This window comes from Filicampus tigris, chromosome 13 (assembly GCF_054856515.1).
Source record: "Filicampus tigris isolate MCC_2025a chromosome 13, RoL_Ftig_1.0, whole genome shotgun sequence".
Lineage (NCBI taxonomy): Eukaryota > Metazoa > Chordata > Actinopteri > Syngnathiformes > Syngnathidae > Filicampus > Filicampus tigris.
Genome location: NC_141229.1, coordinates 7,458,527 through 7,474,754, shown reverse-complemented (window position 1 = coordinate 7,474,754; position 16,228 = coordinate 7,458,527). Strand labels below are relative to the sequence as shown.

Below are 16,228 nucleotides of genomic sequence, written 5' to 3'. Positions count from 1 at the left end.
ATGTCTTGTGCTGTTGCTGCCTCGAGTAATCTGTGGGGCGTGTTCCAAAAAGCACAAGCTTACTGTTGCGTGAAATTATTTGTTACCCATTTGTTGATCATTTTGGCATCATGTCAAAGAATGTTCCAAACACACTTTCAAGGCTACCGTCTTTGTGCAATGTTTATGCCAATATATAACCTGTCACGCAGGTTTGATAGGTAAGGCAGTGTTTCCCAACATTTATTGCGCCAAGGCACCCATTTTTCATTCGACAACTCTCACTCTATAGACACCATCCAGCAAGAATGTCACAAAAAGTATGAACGAACAGTGTGAGCTTAAAAGGATGGTTGGGCCGGGATGGCCATGTTTTCACTAACAAGTTCATTTTATATATTTTTTTGATCAGGAAAATGGAAAGAGTTGTCATTTTCTATTTTATCAATACATTTGGGAGAAATTAGGAAATAAGCGACTCCATGAATAACGCCTCTTGTTAGTGAGGAGAATGGCCGCGCACCCTACCGTTCTATCCTTGTTCTGTCGGAGTCACTGGAGGAAGCGATTACAAACTCTCCATTGGAAATCAATGTACTTTCATTGCTTATAATGTCCAAAAACGGCGATCAATTGGCACCAAAATTCATGTGGACATCCTTACTAATGACCACTTCAACATTTCAAAAGGATTAACCTCTCCGTCGCTGATTTATATGAGAATGAGATCATGTGGAAGTGAGCAGAGCTACATAGATTTGTGCTGGGACAAGCGCACACTGCTTCTTTGCTAAAAAAAACTAACCAAAAAAACCCACTACTTATTTGCTGATCACAGTTAGGATGGGTGAGGCATTTAACACCAGTCAAGATATTTACAGAGACTGAAGTGGGAATGAGTGGACGTGCACATTTATTTGGATGACGAATGGCCACAGTTTTTCGACCGACAACGTAATGAACGTAACAGCCGAAATGGTGTGTTCCGATGCGGCCACGCTCGGCTGTGCAGTCGGATGCGCGCGGCCGAAAAAAATAACAAACCCAGCAGTAAATTGCTGCAGCAGTAAATGGTAATCTCTAAGTAGAAGAAGAAATGCAAGGGGAACCTTTTAGGGGGAGCGTTGATTCTTCTGAGGATTTCTGGCGTTCTGCAGGCATTGACTTGAGCTCCACCCCCTTGTCCAAGCAGCCCCTCTTGAATTGCTGGAGAAAGTGTGAGGGGATGCTTTGTTCCTGCACTTGAGGGCTGTTGGCACATTTATGACGGGCCTCTTTTGCCCTGCATTGTGGCACACGTTTATGATTTAACTCTGAACTGGTGCTTATTCAGACTCTGGGGTTTGTTATGCAGGGAGGCTGTTACTATTTAGCATCCCGCAGACTTGAAGGGAATGTTCCTCCTTTTGTTTTTTAATTTATGTGTAACTTAAATGATCTCTTTTTTCTTTAGGCTAAAAGGAAGTTGGATCTTGAAGACCCAGTTTTCCTCCCCGAGTTCCGCACCCCTAAAGGCAAAGGCGGCATTGCAGCCAGTCCAAGAAGTAAGAACACATCTTAAAATGAAAAAGGTCCATTTTTATTGTGGGGTATTACAGATTCTTTTGCCTTTTAGCTCCAAAGTCCCCAGGCGAGCGGACGAGGTATGACACCTCGCTGGGCCTGCTGACCAAGAAGTTTGTGGGCCTAATTGCCGAGTCCCCCGATGGCGTGCTGGACCTGAACTGGGCCACGGAGGTGCTGGAGGTCCAAAAGAGGAGGATCTATGACATCACCAATGTCCTGGAGGGAGTCCAGCTCATCCGGAAAAAGTCAAAGAACAACATTCAGTGGCTGTAAGTTGGGGCTTAACAATTTTGTAAAATAATATAATTGGGATTTTATTCCTTCAATGTTGCAATATTTTGAAACGAAGCAGGTTTTTTTGTTGTTGTGGTTTTTTTCAAATTGCAGCCTTTGCGATTTGAAAATTGTGTTTTACTACATTGCAATGTCTATTTAAATCCCATTAATTGTTCGGCCTACTTTAAGCAGGGCTGAACAAGCAGAAGGAATAAAGCTCCGGTCATTTAGATTTAATTTGACTCCCCGTGGCTAAAGACCAGGGATACTCAATACCAAAACCCCCGCCCCCTAAAAAAAAGTTCAGTGCTCAATTGTCTTACTGTCTTCAGTCTCGCCTTGGATAAGATTGGTCTCCCTTTGCCCAATTTTCCCATAATTCCACATTCTCCACCCAACATTTTTTTTGTGTGAAAACAAAATTAAAGCAGTCATTTTTCTTACATTTTAGTTCCCCTGCGATGCACTGAAAACGTGTCTGAGTCTAAAAGTTTGTTCCATTATTCAAGCCTGTATTTTCCAAATTCCCAGTTTTCCCATAACTCCACATTTTCCTGAAGAGAACTCAACTAAAATGAAGCATTTTCGAATAACTAAAAAGTAACAAACCTGCTAAAACAGCTAATTAAAACTACCTGGATTTTAAAAACAAAAGTCAAAACGAAATAAAAAAATAACTATTATGAAAATACCAAACTATTATAACCCTGGTGGAAACTGGGGCAAACAAAGCGTCAATTGTGTTGTTCTTGCAGGGTTGGAGATGTGTTCGAAGGCGGCGCCAGCGGAGGAGCGAACGCCCGGGTGTTGCAGAAAGAGCTCGGAGACCTGGAGAGAGCCGAGCAATCGCTGGACGAGCTCATCCACTCCAGCAGCGCGCAGCTCAAACGGCTCACCGAGCACAAAGACAACCAAAGATATCCTTCACATAATCACAAATCTATCCTCCTCGGGGCATTCTTCTCTTTTGAGTTACTTCTTCTTTGGCTACCGTTGCCCCTTAACACGACACTTTCACGCTGGGCTACGTGACGTACCAAGACATCCGCTCCATCGGCAGCTTCCGAGAGGAGACGGTGATCGCCGTCAAGGCCCCCTCCGAGACAAAGCTGGAGGTGCCAGACGCGGCGGGGGTGAGGATCGCGTCTTTTGTTTGACTGTTTACAACTTGGCGCTCTTCTCCTTGTTCTTTATGTCTTAACGCCTGCCACTCACTGCGTAACCATGACTTCCTTTTGGCTCGGGTTTTTAGTCTTTATATTTCTTGAAAAACACTTGAGTAAAGTTGCACATGTGCATATGATGCGTTGTGTGGGCACTGGAGTCCAGGAAATGAACGGCTGAATCACAGTACGGACTGTTTCCAAATGTAAAAAAATTTCGTCCCCAAAAAAAGAAATCGTTGAAAACCGAATGTGTGAAAATTAGTGCCTATGTTCCACTGTACTTCCTTGACACCGATCACTACTTTTACATTAACCCAGGTAATGGTGCCATCTTGTGACATCTTAGAGTTTTTTAGAAAAAGCACAAAAAACACAGCTTAGGCTAAATATTCAGATTCAACCAAAAAATGTCAATCAATGACTAACGTTTTTTTTTTTTTCTTTAATTGTCAGGGCTCATTACAGATCTATCTGAAGAGTAAGAATGGTCCCATAGAAGTGTACCTGTGTCCAGAGGAGGGTCTCGAAGATGCCAGTACAGTTAAAAGCTCAGTCACACCAGAAAAACCCACCTCAACACCAGCGAGCCTCAGCAGCGTCAAAGAAGAGCCCGTTGAAGGTATGTTTGGACTTTTTCTTGGCTCAGGGTTTTAAACAAACGGTAGGTTTCAAATTAGAGTTAGAAGCCTGAGATAAGGATTCAAACTAGGGTTATGGTGTCAAATGAGGGTTTCAAGCCTGGTTTAGGTTCTCAAACAAGGGTTGAATTTAAATGTACTTACAAGCTTAACTCATTCAGTGACCAAGCTTGCAACTAAAAACACTCGTATCGCAAATCAAATTTGACCGTTACAAGGAGCTTGTGATTGATCAAAGTGTTTGTCATGTTAAATCTACAGAGTGTCACAAAAGACAGAAAAGAGTGGATAAACGACGGAGATTATTTAAATTCAGAAGTCGAAGCAATGAGATGACATATTTATGCATGGCACACACACATTACTAAATACTACTACTACTACTAAATAGTGTGCAAATAGTCTGTGAAGTTTGCCGAAATTTAAGCAAGAATTTTGCTGGCATTCTACAGCTTAAGCTAGCAAATTTTCATATAAAGTATGCGATTATTTTAAATATACAACAGGGAAATTCTCTTTTATGTTTAGTTTGACTAGACTGCAATTGGGAGTGGCAATAAACAGCTTTCAAACTGCCACTTGCTGTGAAATACGCTTCCACCATAAGTGACTATGCTAATTCCTAAACGAACATCATGATCCAAAATATTGATCCACTTGCCACATTTCCCGTGAAATATTTGAGACATTCTTTCTTTATTCCCCCAAATCAAACGCAGTGAGCATGTCCACAGCGGCCACTGCAACCTCCTCTTCCTCGTCTTCCTCGTCCCTGCTGGACGTGGAGCGTCTGCTGGGTTTGCCCCCCAGCTTGCTGCAGATGACCGAGGACCAGCTACCAGGCGCGTCCTTCGCCGCTGACCCCAGCGAAAGTGGCGGCGCCCCCTTCGTCAGCTTCTCCCCGCATCTGGACCACAGCGACTACCTGTGGAGCCTGGAGGACGGCGAGGGCGTGTCAGACTTCTTCAACACGTATGACCTCAACGATCTCTTGTAAAGGTGACAGAACCTTTGGAAAAGATGGCAATGTGAAGTGTTAGCCCGTGTTAGCGCTACCTCTCCAAAAAGTGTTGTGGAGGTAAGTTGATTCGTTTGTGTTGGGGCCCTGTTAACAATCAAACAAAAGGCTATGAAAGAAATGTATGTCTCGTACGCTACACGTCCAGGCCAGAACATTAGGTACGCATGGAACATTTGACGATGGAAGAATTTCAGTTTTTCATAACACCCGTGGTATTATTATTTAGTAACAAAACGATTTGTGGGTTGTTGAGGCTTCTCTAAATAGATCCTCTGAGATATCATTTGTTTTTAAACTTGCATGGCGGACAGGATGCAATGCTCTTCTTGCTAGCCATATTCAAAACAGGTGATGCCAAAATTAAATATAAAGCCAATTAAAACAAGACAATTTGACTGAAAGTGTGTATAAAATAACAATATATGTTAAATTGAGTGAAAGATCTTATTGGAAAAATATGAATAAACTAATAAAATTTATTCAACAGTTGCATGTACTGCAGAATTTTTAAAAAGGATATTCAATTTTTTTTTTTTTAAATGTAAAAAAAAATCAGTATCTGATTATATTTCCATTTTTGATTCATGGTTGGACAATTCAAAAAAGATTACACAATATAATTCATTTACAGTATATAAAACATCTATTTAATTGGCTTTATTTGTATTTAATTTTGGAGTCAAAACAGCACTGCTGTTGTTTAATGTTATAAAAACTATGTCCACAAAAGATCTCAATCAATCTTTACTAATGATTGATGAAACAGAGAGAAGATGGCGGTTTTTAGCGCGTTTAACTCAGGAATTATTTTATTTGCCCCGACAAGTCTTACCAGTCTTTGGCACGCAGGGGGCAGTATTGTTGTGCGTTAGCTTTAATTGACCGTTGCAAAGCTTTACAGGTTTAAATCACTGGAAAGGATGTCAGCTAAAGCCATAATACAGAACTGAATGCTTAAAGGAAGAAAAAAATAGGTCATTTGCAGTTGTTAGCAATGTGAAGTATTTTCAACCAGTTTTTGGAAGGTGCGTAAGTGTAATTAATGCCAAGCCAATTACAAAGAGCATCAGTCACTCTTTATTGGGAAGCTTGGATTCCAAATTAGCTTGAAATTGATGTGGAATTACTAATGCACAATTACTATTGTATTTCTGAGGAAATCGTTTTACGTATGCTCCTTTGCGTTCAAATGTGAGTTTTTTTCCTCCACTATTTGTAAATGTAATATTTGATATGATTTCTATTTGGGCTTTTAGAAATAAGCTAACTGTCCTGTCCTAACAAAACTTGAAAGTGTGTGTTTGGGTGTGATATATTTTTATTTTTTATTTTTGCCAGCATGGGAAATAGGTCTTAAATACATTGTGTGCCTGATTGATTTTGTGTCATTTTCATTTTTTTAATTATGTAGATTCTGAGAATTTGTAGTAATTTCAACCAGCATTATTGTTTTTCTTTGTGATATTTGTACATAGATGATTTTGTATTTATACCTATTTTTGCTGAATTGTTTTCATACAGGCATTTTCTTTTTGTATGACATGCAGCACTTAATATTTTTGTAATATTGTGTTTGTTTGTTGAAAACATGGAAATAATAAATAATGAAGCCATTTTTCCTTATAATGAAAGTTGCCAAACATGGTGACACATCTACCGGTATGTACAACATTTCCCATTTTAGGGCAGGGGGGTTTGCGCTAAAGACCCCTAAAGATCTAATGAGGAGTGACATTGAGAGAAAAGGTGGACATGAAGTGTGTCAACGACCAAGGCTAAACTATGAACCCACTCGGCTGGGTGGACAAAAGCCGTGTATGGTTCTCGGCGACATAACATGCCAACAAAAGGCCGAGGGCATGCCAAAAGGTCAGGGTTCATTGGGTTACTGCTGGAGGGATTTAGGAGTGTACTTGGTAAATGTATTTGTGTTTGTCCTTTTGTTCGTTTCAGTTAGCATGCTACTTCCTGGTTCATGGATGATGACTTTGAGCTGCTGGAATCGTATCTTTTTTTATGTAGTGAAATGGATCAAAAGGCTAAAAGACAAACCATCCATCCATCCATCCATTATCTGTACCGCTTATCCTCACAAGGGTCGCGGGGCGTGCTGGAGCCTATCCCAGCTGTCTTTGGGCAGTGGGCGGGGGACACCCTGAATTGGTTGCCAGCCAATCGCAGGGCACACAAAGACAAACATCCGCACTCACAATCACACCTAGGGGCAATTTTTTTTTAGAGAGTCCAATCAACTTACCATGCATGTTTTTGGAATGTGGGAGGAAACCGGAGTACCCGGAGAAAACCCACGCAGGCACGGGGAGAACATGCAAACTCCACACAGGGAGGCCGGAGCTGGGATCGAACCCACGACCTCTGAACTGTGAGGCGGACGTGCTAACCAGTCGACCACCGTGCCGCCCTAAAAGACAAACCACATTAAAAAAAAAAAAGTCTGATATAATCAGGTTTGTCAGGTTACTTCCTGCTTCACAGAAAATGCACAATAGCATTTTTGCAGCAGATGGATGAAAAATTGTGTTTTAGATTATAAAAAACCAATTATGGGGTTTTTTTTTTGCATTTAAGTTAGCAGGCTACTTCCTGGTTCCCAGAAGACGACTGGTTGTGCCATCATTGATTTTTGGGATGGAGCTACTCAAATGGTGAAACAGAGAATTGTGGGGGGGGGGGGGGGGGGTGGAGCTACTCAAATGGTGAAACAGAATTTTTTTTTTTTTGTAAAAGTGAGTGCTGTGTTACCGTAGTTTGTCCATCTGTTTGTTAGCAAGCCACTTCCTGGCCCACATAGTGAGACAACATGACCATACCATTCTTGCTTTTTGATAGGAGGAATGGATCCATCCAGACACATGGGTAAAAAGTAAAATGTTTTGTTTCTGTCTGTTTTGAAGCTAGCATGATGTAAACAGTTGTGACGCTACCATTTGTAATTTGGAGCCGGGATAAAGTTGAATCCTGATTTAAACAGCCAAAACTAAAACATTTGTATTAGTGTTTACAAGCACTTTTTAAATTAAATCATCTGTTTTCTGCTAACTCTACTGTAACCAACATCGGGTGACTATTAGCGCTAAGTGTCTATTAGCCGACGCTGCACAAGGTATGTTTGGTTAATGTTTTATGTTTGGCCATAAAATGTATCACACACGTACGGCATCCATCACACACAGCAGATTCTCTCAGCCTCTAAGGTCTTAAATTGCCTATGCCCAAACGTGCCTTTATGTGCTCGCATGGCAGGAGGTCATGAGTGAGCTGCAACATAATTATGGGGCTATTATTTAAATTACGGGTTCGAGCTTTTGCCAGCGTAACTTGAAAGAATCTCTGAATTACATTTTCTGATCATGCATGATATTACAGTGGCTTAAATTGATGTGCAGTACAATACATTCATTGGAAGTCTCTGTATTGAAAATAAACTTCTAAATTTGACACACCGCAGAGAAGAATGTTAACAACCTTGCCGAATTTGATTGAGTAAAAATGACTGTAAATGAAGCTTCAAAATCAAGTCGTTGTCTCACTGTGGACTTGTCCACTAACTACACTGAAACCACGACCTGCTCAGCAGTCAATCAATTGCCACTATCATATAGCACAGTGGTCCCCAACCAACGGGCTGCGGACCGGTACCGGGCCGCTTTTTTTTCTTTTTTTTTACCTACAAAATGTTACTACCAGTTCCCTTGTATTAATAGTACGGTGTGGTACACATGCACCGTATGCAGAAAAATGTACCAGCATCTATGGCCTTTTAGTTTTCTTACAGTCCACAAGCATGGAATGGATTTTGCGAACCCCTCAAAGGGGTTGTGTTGTATCTACTTCTTCACACCAGTGGTAATGACATTATGACTAATAATAATATAAAGAGTAGTGTAGTGCACTGATAGAGAGATCATTGAAAAGCTGAGCTCTTTTTGATTATGCCAAAACCTAATTTCGGAAATATGAGTCACTGTGATTCATTTTGCTGTTGCGGGTCACAAATTGTGAAAAACATTTTTACGCTATGGCTCCACAACTGAGTACTACATAGTTAAGTCTTTGCACAATGCACATGCTTTCAGCATTTATCTTCAAATATATAAATCAAGTCAGAAACATTTAGTCAGGCCCTACCCTTGTCTAATGACAAAAGGTGCTTTGGTGCCATCTTGGTGCATCCATAGACAAAATTACAAACCTTTTTGGGCTGAGCGTCAGTGTCACACAGGTAGGCGGGGTTCGCTGTACCTGAGTGATAGATACAATCAATGACTTCTAAACTCTACACGTGTAAGTCTACATATTGTCTGTAAACACATCTCGCTGCATTCGTGACTCATAAACAGGTTAGACAACTAGAAACCGTTTGTTGGGTTGACTTTTTGTCCTCCCGCACCACCCAGCTCCGCTGTACATTATGCTGAGTCAGAGAATCACAGACATTCTGAAAACAGCCTGACATAGTTGACAAACTGTTTTTAACTGATTTCAAGTTCCGCTTGTGGAGCAACAAACAACAATGATTCAAACCTGCTCTATGTCCAATTCCTCCCATTCTCACTCATGCATGTGGACCAGAAGAGGGGCCGCCTTACCGTAAACTGGGTCTCCTCCTGCCTTGACGCCACTTGTAAATTGATAGCAGGACCAGGCGGAGCTGAGTCAACAAGGGGGAAATGAAGAGTAGGAAGGGTGGGGGGGACATGGTTGTCCTCTGGGCTGCTGGGAAATGAATCTTGCAGGAATATCTCAGCTGCCAAAGAGCAGTGGTTCGAAAACTTTTTACCCCAACTACCACCTCAAAAAATACTTTGCTCTCCATGTACCACTATAATGACAATAGATTCTAAAACAGTTAGTGTGATAGGTCCAAGTGTTCTTCAAAAACTAGACAGGTTTTATTCCTAAAAAGTATATTTAATATTTTTGTAAGCCGTGGTAACATTCTGTATAGCTTGAACAGTTAAACTGCACTTGAATACTTGAACATATTAAACTACTTAATAATGATTTATGAATTTATTGCACAAAAAGATTCAATCCACACTGTACCTAAATAATGTTTGAAAACAAACAGTTCTAAAAATTAAATCCAAATGTATTGTACTTCAAAGTTAAATACAACTAAACTGTACTTAACAAATAGTACTGTACTGTATGCACCGTGTGAACATTTAAAGGGGTAGATTTCAATTTTGAAAAAAAAAAATGTGTGTGATATGATCTGTGAAAAAAATCCACCCTCTCTGGCCCAACCTTGTACCTGTGATTTGATTTTGAACGAGGAGAACCAACACATTTATAGCGGGCACGTGCCCTCAACCTCTCGCTGTCCTGTTTTAATACCTTGTGCTTTTGTAGCTTTGCTAAAAATATGGTTGAATATCCAACACCAGAAAATAAATGAGAAAATCTCCATCCCTCCTTCGCCAACAACTGGGCATCAGATGAGAAAAATGAAGCAGTGCAAAAGGACCTCAGGCAGCTGAGAGGATTGTGAAGTGATGCAGAATTGGCAACATTTCTCCTGAACAGGTACGTTTTTCACTCGTTTTGATTTCTAAATACTTGTATGTTTAAAAATAAAAAAAATAAAAATCTTCAAACTGACAGTGCTACCAATGTAAGAGCGGTGGCTAGTGTCAGCTTCTTTACAGTACTACTACTAGCTTAGTACTGCTAGCACTGCTATTTTGTTGAAGCTACATATTGGTTCTCTGTGCCATTATGAATAGCTATGTTTGATTTGCTATGGAGGGCTGTCCTGTTTTTGATACCTTGTGCTTTTGTAGCTTTGCTGAAAATATGGTTGAATATCCAACACCAGAAAATAAATGAGAAAATCACATCCCTCCTTCACCAACAACTGGCAAGAAAAGGGATGCGAAAGGACCTCCAGTAGCTGAAAGGATTCAGAAGTGATGCAGAATTGCCAACATTTCTCCTGAACAGGTACTTTTATCACTCGTTTTGATTTCTAATTACTTTTACATTTAAAAAAAAAAATGCAATAGCCGTGGCTAGCGTCAGCTTCTTTACAGTGCTACTGCTAGCTGAGTACTGCTAGCACTGCTATTTAATTGAAACTACATATTAGTTCTCTGTGACTATTCATTACAACTTTGTACTTTCATAATTGCATGCCATTATGAATAGCTATGTTTGATTTGCTATTGAACACGTTAGTTTTGGTCAGAGACTCAAGAGGGAGGGATTGGTGAAGTGAGGCTATATTCACATCTTGCTAGCAGTTTTAAAACTACACTCTGGCTTTAATTCAGTGATACTTTACCGTACCACTAGAGGGAGCTTGCATACCACACTTGATAATCACTACCCTTAGAATTTGGCAAGGCTCACCTTTTGGTAGGCATTTCTTCAAGTGAAAATGAGATGTTAATTGTGTAATTAGCAGGTACTCTAACCAGCAAACTTAGTGTTCATCAGTAAATAGAGACCCATGCCTTGTTTTACCTTTTCTTTCACTCCCCTTTTTCTCTCAAATCCTGTCTTCTTTCCTTTGCATGGGATCCGGCCTGTATTCTGGTGCTTGGCCAGAGCAGACCGGTTCGTTGGGTTCAACAAAAGCTGTAAGGCTAGTGAAGGCTGGAAAGATGCACAAAAAAAGCAGGGCCTCTTTACAAGGGGCCGCAAAGAAACTGAAGGAGGGTATTGTCGGGACATTGCGAGACCGCATGACATCAGCCCAAAACAGGCATGATGTATGCAGACCGCATAATGCACCTACATTATATGGACAAAAGTATGCAGACAAGACGCTTAATGGATGAATTAATCAATCAGTGTATTTTTTCATCTTTTCAAGGCATTTTAGACAAATGTATGTTTTGAATTCCGTGGGAACAGTTTGGGAAGGCACTTGGAAGAACTATGGAAGAATTTTACCCAATCAAACACTTTTGGGATCAGTGACTCTACTCTACACGCATGACCCTACTGTGTGCAGTGACTACTTTTCATTTACACACAAAGCAAAATACAACAAAGTTGTTACATCTGTTTTTGTTTGGAATTTGCAAGGCCTCACTTTCTTGTATGTGAGCATTAATGATAAATAGAGTGTGCGTGTTTTGCACATCGTAATAAAGCGCGTGGCCGACATGAGGCATGTTTGTGTTGGCCCACACATTAGGCGGTGTGTAAACATATACAATGGCGCACATGCAGCGGCCTTCGTTGCCAACTGAAGGACAAGCGGCACAAGAAGGAGTTTGTCCATTCATGTATGAACAGCGCACTAGTGTCAGGTTTTTTGTTTTTTCCCCCTTTTTACCCATTTTGGGTCGGGCGTAGGGTTCCATGACTTAAATGTGTTTTTTTTAAGCAACGTGGGCAAAAAAAGAGATTTTTAACAACTTGATCATTTTGAGATTTCTGCTAAACTTGACACGTCCTCTCAATAAAGCCGCCAATCTGCACAATGTTGAGTATCAGTACCTCCCCCAGGCCAAATGTCCTGTTTGAACACTGCCCAGCATGCAGGTGTTATGTTCTCCACACATCTGTACTACTTTGCTCTTTTGGGGTTTTGCTTTCATGGCATCAGATCATCCGGCGAGGTCACCGAGGTCAGACAGAAGATGAGGCGCGAAGACGGAAGAGGCATTTCACCTCCGAGCGACTGATTACAGAGGTGTGCCTCGTTCATCTTCTCCAGGGTCACGCCTCGTTGGAAGTAAGATTATACACCACCATAAGACAGAAGACTGAAGGACAGACGTATGAAAGACATAAGAATGAAAGACCAACGTCCTAGGGGGAATAAATAAGCAGTACCATTAAATCCGATGACCGTATTTTTCGCATTATAAGTCGCACCAGAGTATAAATCACACCAGTAAAAAGAATGGATCATGAGGAAGGAAAAAAAAATATAGGAGTACTATATAAGTCACTTCAGAATATAAGTCACATTTTTGGGGGAAAATGTATTGTGCAAAAACCGAGACCAAGAACAGTAGAGCTCGGACTCGCCCCCGAATCCCCGTTCCTTAATCGTGGGTGCTAGCGATACGTCACTTTGTTGACTACCGGCGGTAATGCATCAAAAGTAATTATTTGCCAACCGCCCAAAGAAAGTAGAAAAAGAAACGGAAGCCGAAGAAGAGTAATTATGGCGTGTGTGACGTATGACTAGTTTAGCATGTAGCTCCCTTATGCCACAACAAGGATTTGTAGCAGCAAAAGGTGAAACAACTGACCAGGATTCTACCTTTGGCTACAACGCGACACTTTTTAATTTTCTAATCCAACCAGAACTTGTTCGCTGCTGTCAACACGATTAGGGAACAGGGATTTTTGGTTCCAGTCCAAGCACTAATTTCAATATATACAGGTCCAGGACCAGCCAAACTATGACAAAAGTGTGACTTGTAGTCTGAAAAATACGTTTGTACGATATTTGAAAATAGATAAAAAGCAACTAAATTACTTTTTTTTTTTTTAAAACACATTTTCACATCATTGGTCCCTGAAATCAACACTGTTTAAGAATTGTCCTCAACAAGGTCTGTAATATATTAAACCCAGCTCTCAATGTGAAAGAGTGCAGGTCTCCACCACTGCAAACTGCAATTTGGTTTGCGTTGGATTATTTTGCATATTGGATATTATGTGTTGGCTGACAATTTTGATGTTTAAATCTAGTCCTTTCCATTATTTTTCACCGGTTTTTAGACATAATGGGGCGTGTCAGTTTCAACACAACACATTTTCTTTTTTTGCAAACAATAGGCTATAGGTTTTTCCTTCACTAGTTAGCATAGCAGCTAATACAGCTAGCATGTAAGCAAACCGCTAACATTAGCCTTGATTTGTGAACCACTGACCACGTTACTGTAACTGTGAAACTGAAGTTAAATTAGTATTCACATAAAATTACAATTTTTTTAAAGGATTTATTCTGCAGTATTTGTGAAATATTTTATATGCCCGAGTATACACCGACGCACCGATGTCGTCGACCACATGTGAATCTCTTGGTCCATATTCGGTGTGCCTAATGCAAATAGTGCTGCCTGAGGATTCAGCGGCGTTACCCTGGAAAACACACGCAGACACCACGCAGAGTGTAGCAAAGAGATGAGAGGTTAGAATGGACTTGGAAACTTGCAGTGCCACAAAAACATTCCCACGTGATGATTGCCTTGGCTCCCTCCCCCTTCTCCCTCTTCTCGCTCTTCTTCCTCCTCCTCCTCCTCCTCCCTGTAGTCAGTGTGGCGCACAATAGCGTCAGAGTGTGCACTATACGCACACACTCTCCTTTCAGCTCGATCGAGCACACTTTTTGGACACTCTTACGCACTGCTCTTTGGCTTCCAATGGGAATTAATTGCGTGCGCGCAAACTTTGCGTCGTTTCCCAGAGCGCAGTGATTTGAATTTTGTTACTTTTGTTTAGGGGAAACTTTCGTGGCAAACATGCCGGAGAGAATCAGCATTTCGGACTTTGTTGTTCTGACCAATGAGGATCTGTCGTCGCCGGCCACGTCCACCTTTCAGGCCAAAATGAGCGACTGTCGGAGCACAGTGTCTGCCGTGGAGGAGGTGAGTGGCCGGGGGAGGGAGGCAGAGGAAGAGAGTGGTGTTTACCTGCGACGTGAATGGTGTTTGACTTCCGTGCAAAGCTCACCTTTAGACTGGCCTACTTTTTGCTGGCCTTATTTCGCTCACCATCTACTCCGACGTGCCACATTGGGCTTTTCCAGTGTTAAAAAGGTGCACAGGTGTGTTGACAGACAGTAAAAATCAAGTGTCAAAGCATTAATATGTAACAAACATTTATGTTAGGTCCATGAAGCAAGCTGAATGATCTTCAATGTTTACTAACATTCGAATGTTAAGAACACAGGTGGAAGGGATGTTCGATGTTTACATGCTAGGTTCACCGAAGATGCAATTGTTGAAATTAAAATCGGTATACTGTATATTCAAAGTCACTGAGGAAATGAATTATTTAAAACAAGAATGGTAAGTTCAATACTTTCTATACTTCAATACTATGTTCATACTAAAATGTCTTCGATGTCCACTTAGCCTGCATGTAAGTTTCATTAAAGAGATTGTTTGCAAAAAGATGGAAGACGTAATTGAGGACCCCCACATTAGTCATACTAGCCCTTTTTCAAATAAGCAATTGCAATACTGGCCTCTTGCCCAAAGTCAACAGCGAACCCCATATATGTTAGGTTCATGGTAGACTCTTCAGTGTTTACAAGTACTCTTGTCTTAGTTAATCTTAAAAGTACATTCGAGGCTGTGTGAGGACTGCAAATAGTCTCAAATTAACATGTATGCTAGGTTTATTAAAGACTGTCTTAAATGTTTTTTTTCAAACATCTGTAATCAAGGATTAGAAATGGTCGTCACTGTTTATAAAGAGTTATGTTTGGTTCATGAAAGACATCAAGTAAAGTCATGGCTGATTGAAAAAGCTCCACTGTTTCCAATGTTGCGAGAAAGATTAATTTTCATGGTAATTGCGGACACAAATAGTCATTGTGTACAAAAGCATATTGAAGATACGTCTCTGTCTTTAATGTTAGTTTTATTGAGTGCTCTAAATTGACTTCACTGTTCCCGAAAATGTTAGTTTGCATCATCAAAGATAAAATAAACTTTAATGTTTACAATTATGTTCATTGAAGACAAGTACTGTATTCACGGCACGTGCAAACACTTCACTGACTTTGACGTTGTCAAAAAGATTAATTTTAGATTAATTTTTCCTCACTTGTCAGAGAAATACAACTTGCGTGGACATACAATATTTATCCAGCATTTTAGCTTTAAGACCAATTTTTCCCCCCTTTGTGTGTTAGTCTAAATGCTGTTCTTCCGAATTTCCGAAGCTTCTCGGGCGTAGGAAAAGAGGCAGGGAGGCTGCCGTGAACTTTGCCATAAAGCAAATAATCCGCACCAGTTAGTCCTTCCTGTCCTATCTTGTGCAAAACAAGGAGACAACGATGAAGGATTCTGGCACCTCATTGCAGTGCTGATGTGTCAGCAAGAACATCACAAGCAGATGTTATTGGAACTCATATGAACATGATGGAATCTTTTTTCGCAAAGCGTATCAAGTGCACACAACACTTTTTATGGCCATCAAAATAGCAGTTCAAGGGTAGATACTGTATGTTAAAGTCCCCGTCCTCCATATAGTGAGTATATTTAGTCTGGGGCATGTTGATTAACGGTGAGGGGCTAACATGTGGACTGCGGTTTGCAGGGTTAGGCAATTCCTTCCCCCTTCTCCCTCCTCCATGTACACTCTGCAGCTTGCTTACTAACCAACTACATGATGACGATGGTTTTTCATTCCTATAAATATAACGTACGAAGAGTGTCGCTGTCATTTCCAGCAGCTGCTCTCAAAAGGAGATATTTCGGTAATGTTGGAATAGAATACTGTCAAGGCTTGAAATAAGCAGTTGGCATCGCAGTTCGCGAGGTAAAATTAGCATTTTGTGACTCAACCGCAGATACAACCGTCCAAATAAAGTAGAATAAGAACCACCAAAATCATACCAAAAAGCTTCGCTGGTCGCA

General features: G+C 40.8%; 2 protein-coding genes and 1 long non-coding RNA gene across 6 annotated transcripts in view; 2 read left to right on the top strand and 1 right to left on the bottom strand.

Annotated features, from left to right (window-relative positions):
• Positions 1-6,420, top strand: part of e2f2 (E2F transcription factor 2) — a 36,514-nt gene extending 30,094 nt beyond the window's left edge. For 2 of the 3 annotated variants that reach the window (XM_086048702.1, XM_086048701.1), the window contains 6 exons: positions 1,433-1,523; positions 1,595-1,814; positions 2,577-2,738; positions 2,840-2,954; positions 3,441-3,606; positions 4,345-6,255. In XM_086048702.1, coding sequence (XP_085904828.1) covers positions 1,433-1,523; positions 1,595-1,814; positions 2,577-2,738; positions 2,840-2,954; positions 3,441-3,606; positions 4,345-4,622 — 1,032 coding nt within the window. In that variant the 3' untranslated portion in view covers positions 4,623-6,255. Of the gene's footprint in view, positions 1-1,432; positions 1,524-1,594; positions 1,815-2,576; positions 2,739-2,839; positions 2,955-3,440; positions 3,607-4,344 lie in introns of all 3 variants that reach the window. The other variant, XM_086048703.1, reaches the window with a different exon arrangement.
• On the bottom strand, positions 3,471-9,310 carry LOC147137404 (uncharacterized). Its single transcript, XR_015089229.1, has 3 exons — positions 9,257-9,310; positions 8,860-8,909; positions 3,471-4,634 (listed from the first exon to the last, which is right to left on the bottom strand). It is a non-coding gene; the product is annotated as an uncharacterized LOC147137404 (long non-coding RNA).
• Positions 9,311-13,905: 4,595 nt separating this feature from the next.
• asap3 (ArfGAP with SH3 domain, ankyrin repeat and PH domain 3) overlaps positions 13,906-16,228 on the top strand; it is a 54,738-nt gene continuing 52,415 nt past the window's right edge. For both annotated transcript variants that reach the window (XM_086048735.1, XM_086048734.1), the window contains exon 1: positions 13,906-14,227. In XM_086048735.1, coding sequence (XP_085904861.1) covers positions 14,102-14,227 — 126 coding nt within the window. In that variant the 5' untranslated portion in view covers positions 13,906-14,101. The remainder of the gene's footprint in view (positions 14,228-16,228) is intronic.